This window comes from Amblyomma mixtum, chromosome 1 (genome assembly GCF_055824585.1).
Source record: "Amblyomma mixtum isolate Tamu chromosome 1, ASM5582458v1, whole genome shotgun sequence".
NCBI classification, from domain to species: domain Eukaryota; kingdom Metazoa; phylum Arthropoda; class Arachnida; order Ixodida; family Ixodidae; genus Amblyomma; species Amblyomma mixtum.
The window spans coordinates 98,188,623-98,204,478 of NC_143012.1; the positions used below are offsets into that span (position 1 = coordinate 98,188,623).

At 50.9% G+C, this 15,856-nt stretch overlaps 1 protein-coding gene across 1 annotated transcript in view; it reads right to left on the reverse strand.

Moving 5' to 3' along the window:
* The window catches only part of LOC149367286 (ubiquitin carboxyl-terminal hydrolase 24-like), a 183,727-nt gene that overhangs the window by 62,362 nt on the left and 105,509 nt on the right, over nucleotides 1-15,856 (reverse strand). Inside the window, exon 38 of the mRNA XM_089554944.1 lies at nucleotides 3,463-3,601. Coding sequence (XP_089411070.1) covers nucleotides 3,463-3,601 — 139 coding nt within the window. The remainder of the gene's footprint in view (nucleotides 1-3,462; nucleotides 3,602-15,856) is intronic.

Below are 15,856 nucleotides of genomic sequence, written 5' to 3' on the forward strand. Positions count from 1 at the left end.
ATAACTGAACACTGAACATACAGTGAACTGAGTCCCAGTAAGTGGCCCTTCTCTTAAAGGTGTTCCGGCACTTGTTCTTGTGGTTAGCTTCCCGTTTAGGTACCAAAAAAAGTTTTGACGATGGACTAAATTTTTTTGATGTGAAGGAATTCTGTGCAGCAGTCCTGAATGTGGGCGGAGCTTCAACTGCAGACTTGAGTAGTACAGTGAAATCTCGATACAACGAACTTCGCGGGGTCGCGAATAATCGTTCGTTATTTTGAAATATCGTAATAACGAAAGACTCGCGAAAAAAGGTAGTAGTATTACTGGACAATGAAAATACTGTACCTTCAGGAAGGGCACAAGACAAGCTATGTAATTTTCGAACAGGAACGCAAACGAGAGGTTCAGCGCTCGTTTATTTGAAGAAATCCGTGATTCTGGCGGGTGCGACACAGGCGCCCCAGGACGAACTCTTCAACGTCAACTTTTTGGAGCACAGAATCAGGCACATCGCTACAACGTCCGATGAATGTGCGAAGTTTGCCTATGGATGCAAGAACCTCTGCACTAGACACAGGTTCGGCCGCTTGGTCTGCAGGCGGCGAGTCGGCATCGTCGTCCAGTTCATTTTCTTCGCCGCGCTCTCCATACTCGCGAACGCTGCTCACGATGTCTTCTACAGTCAGGGGCAGCATTTTCCGACTCGGCGTAGTCGGCAAAAGTTACAGAAGAGTCTACAGAGAGTTTTGCAGTGACTTCAGTCCGCACCTCTTTTGCGCTGTCGTCATCCGTGCTATCAGCGTCATCGCAGTCTTCTGTGTGAAGCGGCGATTTCACCAGGCCAGCTTTCCTCCAGCAGTTGTTGATGGTCGAGGCCTTTACGTTCCACCACACCCCAGTTACCATTTCGGCAGCCTGACGGACATTTATGGCTGTCGGGAGTCCGAGCCGAATGTTTAACAGCGCTGCACTAGGCGCTTCCGAAACGATGTGTTTCCTTAAGCGTGAACTGCCGTCGCTTCATCTTGACGCTGGCGCCCGCAGAATTCATCGTCAGCACAGTCAACACGCAGCGGCGAGAAACGACTAGGCCTCGCGTTCGCGGCGGCCGCACACAAAAAAAGAAAAGCGCGGAGGTAGTCTATCACATGCACACCCACGGCCGGTCTCAACGCGCGCGCTTTCTCTTAAGGCCCGTTCACACTTGCGAGTCGCAGAGGTCGCACGACTGTTTTGGTCGAAAAGCGACAGTCGCAAACGGTCGCCCTGGTCGAAAAGCGACAGTCGCGGGCCAGTCGCTCGCTGCTCGATTTTTCAGCCTCGCGACTGCGAGTCGCAAACCGCTGAACCAATCAGCGAGCGAGCCAAGCTTCTGGCAACGACACCGCTCGCGGGCGCACCGGGCGACGACCTGCGCTGCTCCCAGCGGGCTGTCGTAGTCGTCGCTAAGCCTAGCCGGTTTCATACCGATGTCGCAACTGAGGGCGCTTCGGATCCTGGCCAGCGCTAGTAATTAAGATGCTGCTTTCGTCACCGCTTTATTGTGGACCTTGTATCATAATAATATCAAGACATGCTCGACTTCCGCAACGCTTTCAGCAGCGGGGCTAGCAGACAACAGTCGAGCCGCATGGAGCAGCAGCAGCAAAGCGGCTCTGGGAAGAAATTTGCTTTTGTCGCTGTTATCCCTTCTACCAGCAACTCGGTACTGGCCAGCGATCTTAAAAAATGATTAATTTTTTACATTCCTGTACCCAAGGGCTTGGTATGAACCCGAACAAGCAATATTTGCGCATTTTTGTGACGCCACGGCGGCCGGCATACTGCAGGCTGGTAGGCCGGCCCTGCAGAGAAGCGCGCCTCTGTCATTATGACGCTTGTACGACCGCGGTGCACACCAAAACCGTCACGACAACCTAATCTTCGCTCGGGTAGTTGTTGTACATTGCGAATAGCAGTTTAGACGACCAAGCGCGAGTACAGGAGGCGCGGCCAAAACAGACGAAACTCTCGAAAGCACGCGAACAACGTCATTCCCGAGAGTTTTCGCCTCAAACGAGAATCTAACGAGAAAGCGACCCGCTGGTCGCGCTTGCAAGTGTGAACAACGGTGTTGTCGAGCTGCTGCTTGGTCGCAAGCGACTGCTGGTCGCGTGCCCTTTGCGACTCGCAAGTGTGAATGGGCCTTTAAGGAGAGAGGAGAGAGCGCGCGCGTCGCGACCGGCCGTGGCACACCGTGGGAGAAAAAAAAAAACGGAGGAGGAGAGACGAGCCAACTTCCGGTTGCGAGGCGGCTTCGGATTGGACTGGATTGTATCGGATGCCTGCCCTTGGCGATTAGCAGAGTTAGCGTGTGCCTCTCGGGGAGTCGGCTCACTTCTCCGGGTAAGTTCGTAATAATGAGGTGCATTTATAATAGGTGGGCAAATAAATTATGCTCGTTATTCTGAAATGTTCGGTATTTTGAAATTCGTAGTAGTGAAATATTTTTACATTGAAAATATAGATATTTTGGCGGGGATTTTGAAAAAGTTCGTAAATATGAAAAATTCGTTAATGTGAGGTTCGTAGTAACGAGATTATACTGTATCTAACTATAGCATTCAAGATCTGCTAGGCACTGAGGTGGATGAAAAACACTAAATGGACTTGAGCAAAAGAGAGCAGCTGTGTGTGAATATTTGAAATTCTGAATAGTTTGCAATTACAGAAATGACTATTTGATTAGCTTCACACCACATTTTTGCTGATCAAAGTATTTGAACCTCCTAACATTGAATATTACAAAATTTCCTGTTCATCTCAGCTTGCAGTCAACCATCACAGCATTTCCAAACTGCGCACACTGACACTTTTCCCATCATTTAACTCAACTGTTTTTGCCTTGCATAATCGGCTGCGAGCGTGCAACAAAAGCAATGCACTGGCGGCTAACCAGAGCCGTCACGGGAGAGCTGCTGAGCGTTCGCTGGTAGCGAAAAGATGTGCATCACCATGCAGCATGTAATTATGTCAAAACCACAAATGCCTATTTTATAATAGCACACCCCTAAAAAACAAATAGTCAATCATCATCATCATCAGCCTGACTACGCCCACTGCAGGGCAAAGGCCCCTCCCATGTCTCTCCAATTAACCCTGTCCTTTGCCAGCCACGGCCACCGTATTCCCCGCAAATTTCTCAATCTCATCCTGCCCACCCAACTTCCTGCCGCCCCCTGCTACGTTTGCCTTCTCTTGGAATCCATTCCTTTACCCTTAACAGCCATCGGTTATCATGCCCGCACACCCTGTTTATGCACATGTCGTCTCTTGATTCCAGAGGTGGAATCACTGTACCTATCTGTCCATTCACTGAGACATCTGGTTCTGGCAAACTCCTGAACTGCCATTGCATATACAGGTGGGAATGCCAAAATCTACATTTGCCGGATGACAGCTGAGCTACACTGTAAAAAGGGGGAGACCACTACTGACCTTCTGGCCGCACTTCTCGCAGAGGTAGGCATTGTCCCCCTCGAGGAGCTCGCCCTTGACGAACTGGTCGAGGGACTCCTTGAGGCTTTGGCTCTTCACAGGCAGGTTCAGGGCCAGGAAGGTCTCCTCACGCTCATACCTGAAATGGGCACACAAGAATTTGAACCGTCTCTTAAAAGAAAGTTGCTCTAACAACAAGTTGGAACAAAGTGTTTTATACCTGTGCTACACGGGTACTTTCGAATGACATCTGAGTCGAATGGCATTCGAGACTTGGAATGGCATTCGAACTCGACGGACTCCCGCGGTGCTACACGGCACTTTCCAAACGCATTCGAAATTCTCGGCTCGTTTTCAGTGTACAACGACGACGACGGTCACACTAGTCCGACAACGGCACTATCACGGTGAACAGCATCATGTGACTATAGTGAACTATCCAGTTCACTTTAATATTGTAGTGGGACAAGTTTTTTGGCTAAACGACACCGACGAATCCGATCGGCGGACGGTCAGCCTTCATATGCCCTCGGGAGTTCGGCGGCTGAGCGAAAACACGCTGATGAGGGGACAGTGCGAATACATGCGCGCTTATACATTATCAGTATTGGAAATAAGCGAAACGAACGGCTATATTTCACATGTGCACACTTGGACACTCGATAGCGATAACCACTTGCCAAATTAATTTCAGTCGACGACGACTCCGTTCCCTTCAGCGACGACTAGGCCTAGCGAATCCGCAGGGTTGGATCGGTGATTGCGGTGGTTGTGAAGAATGAATTCACAAGTTTTAGCGAATGCAAATGGTCAACGAGTGTAGTTTTGACAACAGGGACATGAAATCAACTATTGCTTACATCGCAGGACGCGCATACGATGAACGGGAAGCGGCGGTGTGACACGAGCTGCCGAGCAGTGCTTTACGGCCAGCAGCAGTCGTCGCCGTCGCTAGCTTGTAACTAACAAGTTAGGCCATTTCAGTTAACGCGAACGGTCACCAAACATACTTCTGGATAAAGTAGCTTAAAATAAAGTACTGGGCATGTTGGAGGAAGCCGGGAAAATTAGCGAGAAGCGCCGATCATCCGATGTCAACAATCCGGCTGTCAAGTGTTTCTCAGGCGAGCGATCGTGTCGGCGCTTCCCACAGATTGTCGCACTGCGTAAACAAGCACGCGTACAACCGGTACAGAAGAGAAGAGATTATTTAATAGAACTAAAGCGAATATTTCGTTTTGTGTCTTGCAAACGAGCACAAGCTGTTCATACGAAGCGATGTAAACCAATGTAAACAGCAGTATGACTGCAGTCGTCCTCATCGGCGCACTCCTGGGGAAATTTCATGCTCACGCGGTAAATGTTCATTGGTGTACTATTATCTGCAAGCACTCACCTACACGGAACACGAACTATTTGCTAAACAAACAGCAGAAAAAAGCGAGTAGCGGGTATCGAAATGAACAGCCACAGAGCCGAAAGCAGTCGCGCGGCGGTGGGCGGGGCGAAGAGACGGCGGCGGCGACGGCTATTGGTTGGTTCGGGCTGTGTTCGCGTTTCGAAGGCATTCCAAAATCTGGAATGTCTCCGCGGAGCTCCTTCGACTGGAAAGTCATTCCAACCGAATGCCGTTCAAAAACGTCGTGTAGCAGCGCACGTTTGGCATTCGAGTCGAATGACGTTCGGTTGGAAGGCATTCGAAACGCCCGTGTAGCAGGGGTATTACTGGCCTCTTCCCATGGCCTTCAAGCCCAGCCGACCTTTAGCATACCGTGTACCGTGTTACCGTTACCGCTACCGGAGTACCGGGAGCCCGCCCACCGCCGCTGAGCACGCGCTGATTGGTCCCGATGCTGCAGGCGCGCGCGTAGCTGCCGGGTACGTGGCGCCATCTGGTGCCGCCAAGGTGATTTGTGCATGCTCATTGGTTACGCGCGGGCTCCCGGTACTCCGGTACCAGTAACGGTAGCACGGTACGCGGTATGCTAAAGGTGTCTATTGTTACACTCAGCATTGGTACCAGCCACATCTGCACAAGGCAAGTAATTAGGGACCATGTACCTAAACTGAGAAGCTATGACAGCCTGTACTCAATTCACTATTATGGAAGCATGATAAATGTGTGCAAACATATTGAGAGCACAAGATACTGGTGGAACGAAATTTTTGTGTAGAATATATCACTGCATCCTGTTCACAATTTTAACTTTACTCTCAGTTCACGTCATTCATCTACAATTCAGCCCGGATATATTGAATTACTGGCTACATCATTTTGTTTCACCCGTCGCGGTGGCTCAGTGGTTATGGCGTACGGCTGCCGACCCGAAAGACACGGGTTCGATCCCGGCCGCGGCAGCCGAATTTCGATGGAGGCGAAATTCTAGAGGCCCGTGTGCTGTGCGATGTCAGTGCACGTTAGAGAACCCCAGGTGGTCGAAATTTCTGGAGTCCTTCGCTACGGCGTCCCTCATAGCCTGAGTTGCTTCGGGATGTTAAACCCCCAATAAACCAAACAAAACCATTTTGTTTCAGTTTCGGTATAGGTGTCCATGTGCTGTGTGATGTCAGTGCACATTCAATATCCCCAGGTCACCGAAATAATTTCCGAGTAATTCCTGAATAATTCCTATTTCTTCCATTCTTCTTCCATTCCGTCCTTTATCCTTTTCATTACAAAGCAGTTTATGAGTCCTTGAGATGTGAGGCAGTTACTGCAACCTGTGCTTTCCTCAAAATCCAATTTCGATTTTAATTCACAATATCAAGTTAAACTCGGGCTATGAGCGACATCATAGTAGAATTCTCCGAATAATTACGACCACCCGGGATTTTTTAACATGCACTGACATCGCACAGCACACAGGCCTCGAGAATTTCACCTCCATCAAAAAACAACCGCCGCGGCCACGATCGAACCCACGTCTTTCGAATCAACAGCTAAGCACCATACCGACTGAGCTATCGCGGTGGCCTATTGGCAATATCAACCAGATTATCCCCCTTTGAGAAGCTTGCGTAAAATTATGGGAAAGTTGTGCTGAACCATAATTTTATCGCTCATTCAAAACAGTAGAACCTGGTTAATTCAAAGTGACTGGGACCGCGAAAAATGATCGAATTAACCGATCACAGCAAAAAATTTAATTGTGGGAACAAACTACCTATATTGGACAAACTTCGCAATTACCATATATTGCCGTGTAAAAGTCTACCCACAGCTCATACTCCCGTTTGCAAACAAAAAAGTTGACTCTAAATACAAGTCAACGTACGCATCCCCCCGCGCATCGTCCTGCTGCCGCAAGTTCCGACGGGATGGAATCGCGGTGCGCATACAACTCAAAGCAGTAAACGCTTAATGATGCGATCACAAGGACAGCTGCCTCGAACCAGTGGAGATCAAGGGCGAAAAAACAGCCCCCCATCCCGTCTTCCATACTCGTGTGCGGCCCAACTGACTAGAGCGGCAAACCAAACCACAACCAGTCCTGTAGTTTCGGATTCCACCGTGACGCACACCTTGGAGATTACCGGCAGTTCACTCTTGCGCTACTGATCTCTCGCCTAAGGAAGCGACCACCAGGGGTGGTATTCTCCCGGTGTCGCCTTTTGCGACATGTCGCAGTCGCACTTCGCTGATTGGCTCGAGCAGCGGTGACGGCGGCGTGACAACACGGATCCGCCTTCCTGCTACGTCGTCGTGACGTCGCCCCAATTTACTACGTTTAGTCGAACAACGGAATGCGCTGAAGCGATTCGCGCGGGCGACGGGCTACCGTTAGCGTACGAACGCAATCGGCAGTTGCGGCTTTTGCGCCCTTGGCGTGAAAACATGGCGACGTCCTTTCAAGCGAGAGCCGCCCGCTTCAGCCAATTCAGCAGTCCTTGCGATTCCGGTCGGCATGTTTACCGGCAACTACTGGTGTTGTTACTTTTCGCTGTGACTTACCTTGCTTCAACGATAAAGTTTAAGCTACAATTCAGCCTAGTTTTTTAGATACGCTCTCGATTCTGGAGCGCGCAAGCCTAATGGGACCTCCAGCTACACTGCTACCGTCTGCAACTGCCCGAAACGCAGCCGAAGCCTAGCACAACCGTCCGGAACGAAAGAAAAATAGATTTGGAGCTTTTTCGCGGTGTTTTATAGACTTAAATGAAGTAAATCGTGTTTATATTAAATTTGCAAATGTTTTTTTGAACATTATACGTCATGTGATGGCAAATATTCTTGCTATAAAAGATACGAAACTACTGCTGCTAGTGAATCAGCAGTGGTAAATTGTCGCTTCTCGGAGTGAATGAATGCAGCGCAGACGAAAGTGCCGGCGGCTTTTTCCGTTTCTTCGAGCATCTGTAAGCACTTTTTTAGGCCCCGCCCATATGCGACATGTCGCAAAAGGCGACACCGGCAGAATACCACCCCAGCGCAAAACGAACCAGGTAGTAGATGGGGTGCAATTCAGATTTTAGGCACATTGCGAAACATGGAGCCACATGTTCCCTACCTTAAACGGACACCGGCACGAGGCACATACTGCCCGCCACTCGTCCAAAACTACATCAGGCCAACCACCCTAATATTGCATGGTTGTTTTTCCAAAGAAAGATCGACTTGCACGTGACCGAACTCAAGTAATCATCTGAAAACCTCCAAAGAGAGATGCAGGTAATCTAATACTACTGCCACACGGCAAATTTAATGTCATTCTCATCGAATGACATTTGTTCGACCTAATGTCATTTTTTCTGCGCGCTGCTACACGGCAAAAACTAATGTCATTTGCAAATGATGGCGATTGCTGTGAAAAAGAGTACAGGATACAAAAATTTCAATGTATGCTTCAATACGCGTATGAAACATTTGTGTGGCCAAAATTAGAGTATGCATCATCCATCTGGCACCCATGGCAATCGTATCTCACCATCGAATTGGAATCAATCCAAAATCGTGCAGCTCGGTTCATAACTTCATGTTACTCAAGAGAAGCCAGTGTCACCGCCCTCAAGCAGTCCCTCCGTCTCTCAACACTAGAATCACGCCGCGTCGTTTCCCGCCTATGCTTACTTCATACATTTTATCATAACACAAGATCACGGCACGCTCTATTAACCGCCCCACTACGAACGTCCTCCCGGCTTAGTCACGGTAACCCAATAGCACGCATCAGTGGCCACACGTCTGCTTACAACAACTCATTTTTCCCCAACGCAATAGCACTATGGAATTCACTGCCTAACGACATCGCTGCATGCACTGATCACAAAACATTCCGCGAGAAAATAAAAATTCACCTCACATAGATCTTGATCACTTCTGCGCTCTTTGTAGCGAGTATTGCTTGACATATCTTTAATAAATGATGTATAACCTGCTGGGAAACCCTGATATGACTACAACCCCTTTTATGTTTGTTTGTATTGTGAGACAGGAGACAGAGCGCAGGATGGAGCGAGCTTTAATGGCACCCGCAAGTATGGCGACCAACCCTTCGAAGAAGAAGATGATCGATGATGATGGATATGTACAGATGAAGACGAAGATCGCATGTTGTGCTTTGAGCGATGATGATGGATATGTACAGATGAAGACGAAGGTCGCATGTTGTGCTTACACTTTCTCCCCTCGCGTACGAAAGCGACCGGCCCGGGCGCAGATTAGAGCTCAGTAGGGCGACGGGCAAAGGGTTTGAGGCGTGAAACATGAACAATCTCGGCACCTCGGCAACGACGATCATTAACAGGATGAACAGGGGCAACGCGATAGTTCACCGGGGACGTTTGTTCGAGTACAGTATACGGACCAATATAACGGCTCAAAAATTTTTCACACAATCCCGGGGTACGCACTGGAGTCCACAGCAGTACCTCATCACCAGGGTGAAAAAATATGGCTCGGTGGGAGAGATCATAGGTGTTTTTCCGGGAGGCTTGGGAGGCGTCGGTATTCAGGCGGGCAATGGCACGGCAGTAGGTAAGACGAGAAGTAAACTGTTCGTGAGAGAGTCTGGAAGAGGTTGAGGGGGCGGAGAAGAAAGACGCTTCGAGGGTGAAGGTAGGTTGACGTCCATACACAAGGAAGAATGGGGAGAAGTTGGTGGTTCTTTGCACGGCACTATTGTATGCAAAGGTAACGAAGGGAAGCATGGTGTCCCAGTTGGTGTGGTCGGGCTGGATGTAGGTGGCTAGCATATCGGACAGCGTGCGATGAAAGCGCTCGGTGAGCCCATTGGTCTGAGGGTGATAAGCTGAAGAGGTTTTGTGCACGGTTCTGGAGGCGTGAAGAACTTCGGCAAGGATGCTGGAGAGGAAGGACTTGCCGCGGTCACTAATAAGGACACGAGGAGCTCCATGGCGCAGAAGGATGGCGTTCAGGAAGAAGTGGGCGATCTCTGAAGCAGAGCCGGAAGGAACAGGGGCCGTTTCAGCGTATCTAGTTAAGTGGTCGATGGCAGTGACGATCCAACGGTTGCCCGTTGGTGTTAATGGTAAGGGACCGTAGAGGTCAATCCCAACGACTTCAAAAGGGGAGAAAGGACAGGGGAGAGGCTGTAGAAGGCCCGCAGGGGCAGACGTGCTCCGTTTACGACGTTGGCAAGAGATGCAAGACGCAATATATTTTCCAACAGCGGTTGAGAGGCCAGGCCAAAAGAAACGGCGCTTGATGCGGTCATAAGTTTTCTGAAAGCCTAAGTGGCCAGCCGGGGGATCATCATGAAAGGCCTGCAAAACTTCTCGGCGAAGAGAACGGGGTACGACAGGGACCCATGAGTCACCGAAGGGGCTGTAATTGTGCCAAAGAAGGATGTTGTCGACTAGCTTGAAAGAGTTAAGTTGGCGACGTAGGCGGGCATTCGGTGGCCGCGTAGCACCGCTCAGACGGTCGATAAGAGTCCGGCAGTAAGGGTCGGCCCGCTGCGCTGAGGCGAGATCGCCAAGACTGGGAGCTGGCATCAAGTCAATGGGTGCGGCGGTCAAGGTTGAAATAGCCGTCGAAGGGGTAGTTTGGCAGTTTGAGGATGCGGAGGACACGGGCTGCGGATGCGGAGGTTGGGTTTGGGCGAGGGGACAACGAGATAGCGCATCGGCGTCCTGGTGTTTCTTGCCCGATTTATAGGTGACGGTAAAGTCATATTCCTGGAGACGGAGAATCCAGCGGCCGAGGCGGCCGGACAAGTTTTTCTGCGAGGACAACCAGCACAGGGCATGATGGTCAGTGACAACTGTGAACTGGCGGCCGTACAAATAAGGGCGAAATTTCTGAATGGCCCAGACAACAGCGAGGCACTCTTGCTCAGTTATCGTGTAGTTCTGCTCCGCTGCAGTCAGTGTACGACTGGCGTAGGCGATGACTTGCTCGCACGAAGAGTGCTGCCGCTGCAGAAGAACTGCACCAATGCCGTGTCCACTGGCGTCCGTGTGTAAAATCGTTGGAGCATTGTCGTCGAAATGTGCTAGTATCGGATCAGATGTGAGAGCCTTCTTTAAGGTAGTAAAAGCGACCTCACAGGCCTCAGACCAAACAAACGGCTGGTCAGCACAGAGGAGCTTATGCAAAGGGGCCGCAATAGAGGCAAAGTTGCGTATGAAGCGCCGGAAGTATGACGCTAGCCCCAGAAAACTGCGCAGGCCTTTGACGCGCGATGGGCGAGGAAAATGCAAAACTGCAGCCACTTTATCGGGATCAGGCTTTACACCCTTCTGGCTAACGACGTGACCGAGTACCTTGATAGAAGTGGAAGCAAAGCAACATTTCTTGGTGTTTATCTGAAGGCCGGCCTCAGAAAGTGCGCTTAATACTTCATCGAGACGAACAAGGTGTTCAGAAAAAGTCGAAGAAAAAATGACTATGTCGTCGAGGTAGCATAGGCACGTTTTCCACTTCAGGCCTCGGAGAACGGTGTCGATCATGCGCTCGAACGTGGCCAGAGCATTGCATAGGCCGAACGGCATAACGTTGAATTCGTATAATCCGTCGGGAGTGGCGAAAGCAGTTTTTTCCTTGTCGGCCTCATGCATAGGTATTTGCCAGTATCCGGATCTTAGGTCGAGACTAGAGAAAAATTGTGCACCTTGGAGACAGTCGAGGGCGTCATCAATCCTAGGCAGCGGATAAACATCTTTTCTAGTGATCTTGTTAAGGGCGCGATAGTCAACACAAAAGCGTACTGAGCCATCCTTCTTTTGAACCAGCACGACAGGCGAAGACCAAGGACTCGAAGAAGGGCGTATGATGTGGCGCTTGAGCATGTCGGCTACGTTATCTTGAATAACCTTGCGCTCACTAGAAGACACACGATACGGGCGACGGTGAATGATGCCCGAACCATCTGTGTAGATGCGATGCTTAGCTGCGGTGGTTTGGCTCAAGGTTGTTGCCTGGGTATCGAAGGAAGCGGCATGCTTGGTCAAGACGGCAAGCAATTCATCTTTTTGAGTCGGGGTGAGACCGGGGCTAATAGCAGCTGAAATAGATGCAGAGGCAGAGGCAGGGGTCGAAAGAGCGAAGCTTGATGGGGCAGAGGAAAGAACGGCCACAGGTTGAGTGGTATCCACAGAAGCGATGGCTGTGCCTTGACGCAGAAGAATGGGTTCCGGCGTAGTGTTGAAGGCAGTCAGTAGTGAAGACCCATTGGTGAAGCGGAGCAGGGACGCGACGAGAAAGATGCCCCTTGAGAGAAGACGGGGGCTTGGTGTGACGAAAACATCCCCAGCGTTGACGTGGGCAGAAGCAACAGAGAGGACATCTTCGCAGCCGGGGTAAAGTACATGATCAGCGGTGGTAACCAGATGATGAGAAGGCAGGACAGAAACGGCAGAAAGGTCGGATTCAGAAGCCTGTAGAGTAGGGGGACAGCAGGTAATTACAGCTTGCGCAGAGTGGAGGAAGTCCCAGCCGAGGATGAGGGGATAAGCACAGGAGGGAAGCACAGCAAATACTATGTAGTGCAGGATGCCGTCGATAGTGACTCGTGCCATACACAATCCGGAAGGACGCATTGATTCATCATTGGCAGCACGGAGAGAAGGACCACTGTAAGGGGTGCGCACCTTGCGAAGACGAGAACATAAATCAGAACTAATTACAGAAATGGCGGCGCCAGTATCGATCAATGCTTCTACTACAGTGCCTTCAATGTCAACGGTTAACATGTTCGATGGCTGTGCAGGAGGAATTGAGAGGGCGGCGTGTGGTGCAGTTTTACCTCCGGAAACTGCACAATTTAGTTTTCCGTGTGGCCAGTTGTCTGGGAGGATGGTGGACGTAGAGGCGACGACGAGCGGCGGAAAGGCGATGGGGAGCGGCGGCGCGACGGCCTGTCGGTCGAGGAGCGGTCCGGAGAGGTAGAGGGATAGGAGGGACGATAATTGGTATGGTCAGCAAACGGTGGGCGGTAAGCGTACGACGAGTGCGGAGCGTCTTGGGAGAAGTCCGCGTACGATGGGAGACGAGGAGGACTGGAGGCAAACGCCGGACGGTAAGCAGGCGACGAGTACGTAGCTCCGTTGCGAAAGTCTGGGTACCACTCGCGCTCGTCGCGTTGACGCCGACGGCACACACGGGCAACATGCCCTCGAATTCCGCAGTAGTGACACACCGGCCGACGTGCAGGCGGACTCCAAACAGGACACATAGCGGGGCTCGGGGACACAGAGACCGGAGTTTGCTGGACGGGCTGTGGATGCGACGGGTAAACAGCAGCAGGAGGCGTCGCAGCAACCTGGGCATAGGTAGGCACAAAACGCGGTACAGGTGGTTCCGCAGCCAAGGGGCGAGTGACCGAAGCGAGCTCGTCTTTGATGAGATCACGCAAAGGCGAGGACGGCGGGGCTGGAGGCGGGTGGGAATCAACTGGCGGTAAGGTGGAGCCGTGCAGTTCCTCCCGGATAATGGAGCGAATCAGGGAGCGTAAGTCCACGTCGGGTGAAACTGGGGTGTCCCAGGTGTCTTTCAATCGAAGCGACTGAAGGTCGTCAAGACGATGGCAAGTTGTTCGGATGTCTTGGACTGACGTTGGATTCTGAGCAGCAAGCGTGTTGAAGGCAAATGACCCAAGCCCTTTCAGAAGATGACGTACCCGATCGTTCTCTGACATAGCGCTGTTGACACGTCGACACAGCGAAAGCACGTCTTCAATGTAGGATGTGTAGGACTCACCGGGTAGCTGAACGCGCGTATCTAGCTTTTTTTTGTAGACAGCGGGGCTTGCACCAGATGTGCCAAAGATTTGTCGTATCTGTGCCGAGAAGTGAGCCCAGTCCGGGATGGCATCTTTGTGGTTGACGAACCAAGTCTTGGCCACGGCAGTGAGGTAGAACGACACGTTTACAAGTTTCATCGCTGAGTCCCAACTATTATAGGCACTGACCTGGTTATATTGGTCGAGCCAGTCCTCGACATCGTCCCCACGAAGACCAGCAAAAATGGGAGGCTCACGCTGGAGTGTGGTGATGGTCCAAGTGGGGTGTCCAGAAGATTGGGAAGAACCGGGTTGGCTCATCATGGCTGGCTCCAGACGGTTCGAATCGAGAGGAAGAAGAACGGGGGGCCCACCGGGAGTACGAGTGGTGTTGTCGCTGACGGTATCCATCGGTGCGGATGGTACGAGCAGGTGGCGACCGGAACGTAGCTGCAGTCTGGCGGCGGAGAGGACGCAGGGATCGAGAGCACACTCCACCACTTGTGAGACAGGAGACAGAGCGCAGGATGGAGCGAGCTTTAATGGCACCCGCAAGTATGGCGACCAACCCTTCGAAGAAGAAGATGATCGATGATGATGGATATGTACAGATGAAGACGAAGGTCGCATGTTGTGCTTACAGTATGTTTGTTCTTTTATTGTTATGCATGTTCCCATCATCGCCGTTGTAAACAGATATATGCCCCCCCTTATGTAATGCCTTCGGGCCTTTAAGGGATCAATAAATGAAATGAAATACGTGGCAAAAAGTATTGCTTTGCTAATGGAAACCGATTTTAAAATCTTCATCCTCATTTCAATAACGTGTTGATCACTGCTATCCACCACGAGTCCAAGCCAAGCCAAACCTCAGCCAGCGGCGGCAGGCAAATGGCGGACGTCATTTTGTGAAATGCTCTCTATGGTGAAATTAGACAGTATTAGCTGTGCGTCCGCAAAAGCTTTACGCATGCTACGGGCACACCTTGCGCGCACTGCCGCCCGTTAGTTGGGAGCACGGTGGCTGGGAGTGACTAGCGTAGCGCACAAGAAGCATAACATACTGTGGCACCATCTAGATGACAGCAAGTCAAACCTCCTGAACAGAGTGCCGAAGAAACGTTTTTCTCTTTTATTAACGGCAGTAATGAATGCATTCGAAGGCTTTGTTTTTTTTAAAAATGTAAATCAATTGGATGAAATGAAAATGCAGATTCTAGTGCAAAACAGGAGAAATACTTTGCCCGGGTCGTTGCTATGACGACAGTGTACGCCGTACATACCGTATAAACGCGTGTAAGGGCCGCACTTTTTTTTCCAGATTCGGGAGCCAATTTTCGGGGTGCGGCCCATACACGCGATTTAGAAAAAAAAATTAAGCAAAAACACAGCAACCAGGGAATGAACGGCATTTATTCTGGTGCACGCTCATCCCAAAAAAGCCGCGCAGCATGTCCGCTGTCAACGCGTAGCCGTTGTTCGCATTTCCATCACTAGCAGAGCAGTTCGGGGAAACTCGCACGGCTCGCCTCGGAAAGCGCGTTTTTTGCAGCTTGTGTTTCTCAATGCACCCTTTTGATTGCACGGTCATCGGACGCACTTCTCGGCCACAGTTCCCTGCCCGCCGCACGCTTGCCGCGTTCGAGAGCTAACTCCCAGCCGTGTAGCTGATAAGGTGCTTACTCGGCGGCAGCACGCGAAAGCCACAACTACGGCGAACGCGCTAATCCGCCATAAAAGGCTGGAGCTGGCGATACTGATGCTGATTAGATAACGGGAAGTCGCGGGAAGGGGAGGGGGGGGGGGGATTGACGATGATGATGGCTGCGGTCTCGGGCGCCATCCATGGACGGTTTTTGGAAGCTCTTGTGCGCGTGCTTGGCCTCCGCGATCGAGCGCACCGTTGTTCGCAGCCGGAGCCGATCGCGGAGGCCACGGCGCGTGCATTTAGAAGGCTATTCCCGCCTGGGTCATGGAAAGTTCGGGTGCGGCCCTTACACGGATTTATTTTTTTAAACATTGCCTTTGGGAAAACGGGGTGCGGCCCATACACGGGTGCGGCCCTTACACGCGTTTATACGGTAGTTAAGCCTAGCATCAAGAAATTCTGAAATTTATCTCAAAAGCAACTAATATTTCAAACCTATATTGTCACGGAGGGATGAGAATGCACAAAATAAAAGCGAACACAACCGTTTAGAGCAAGCTATCAC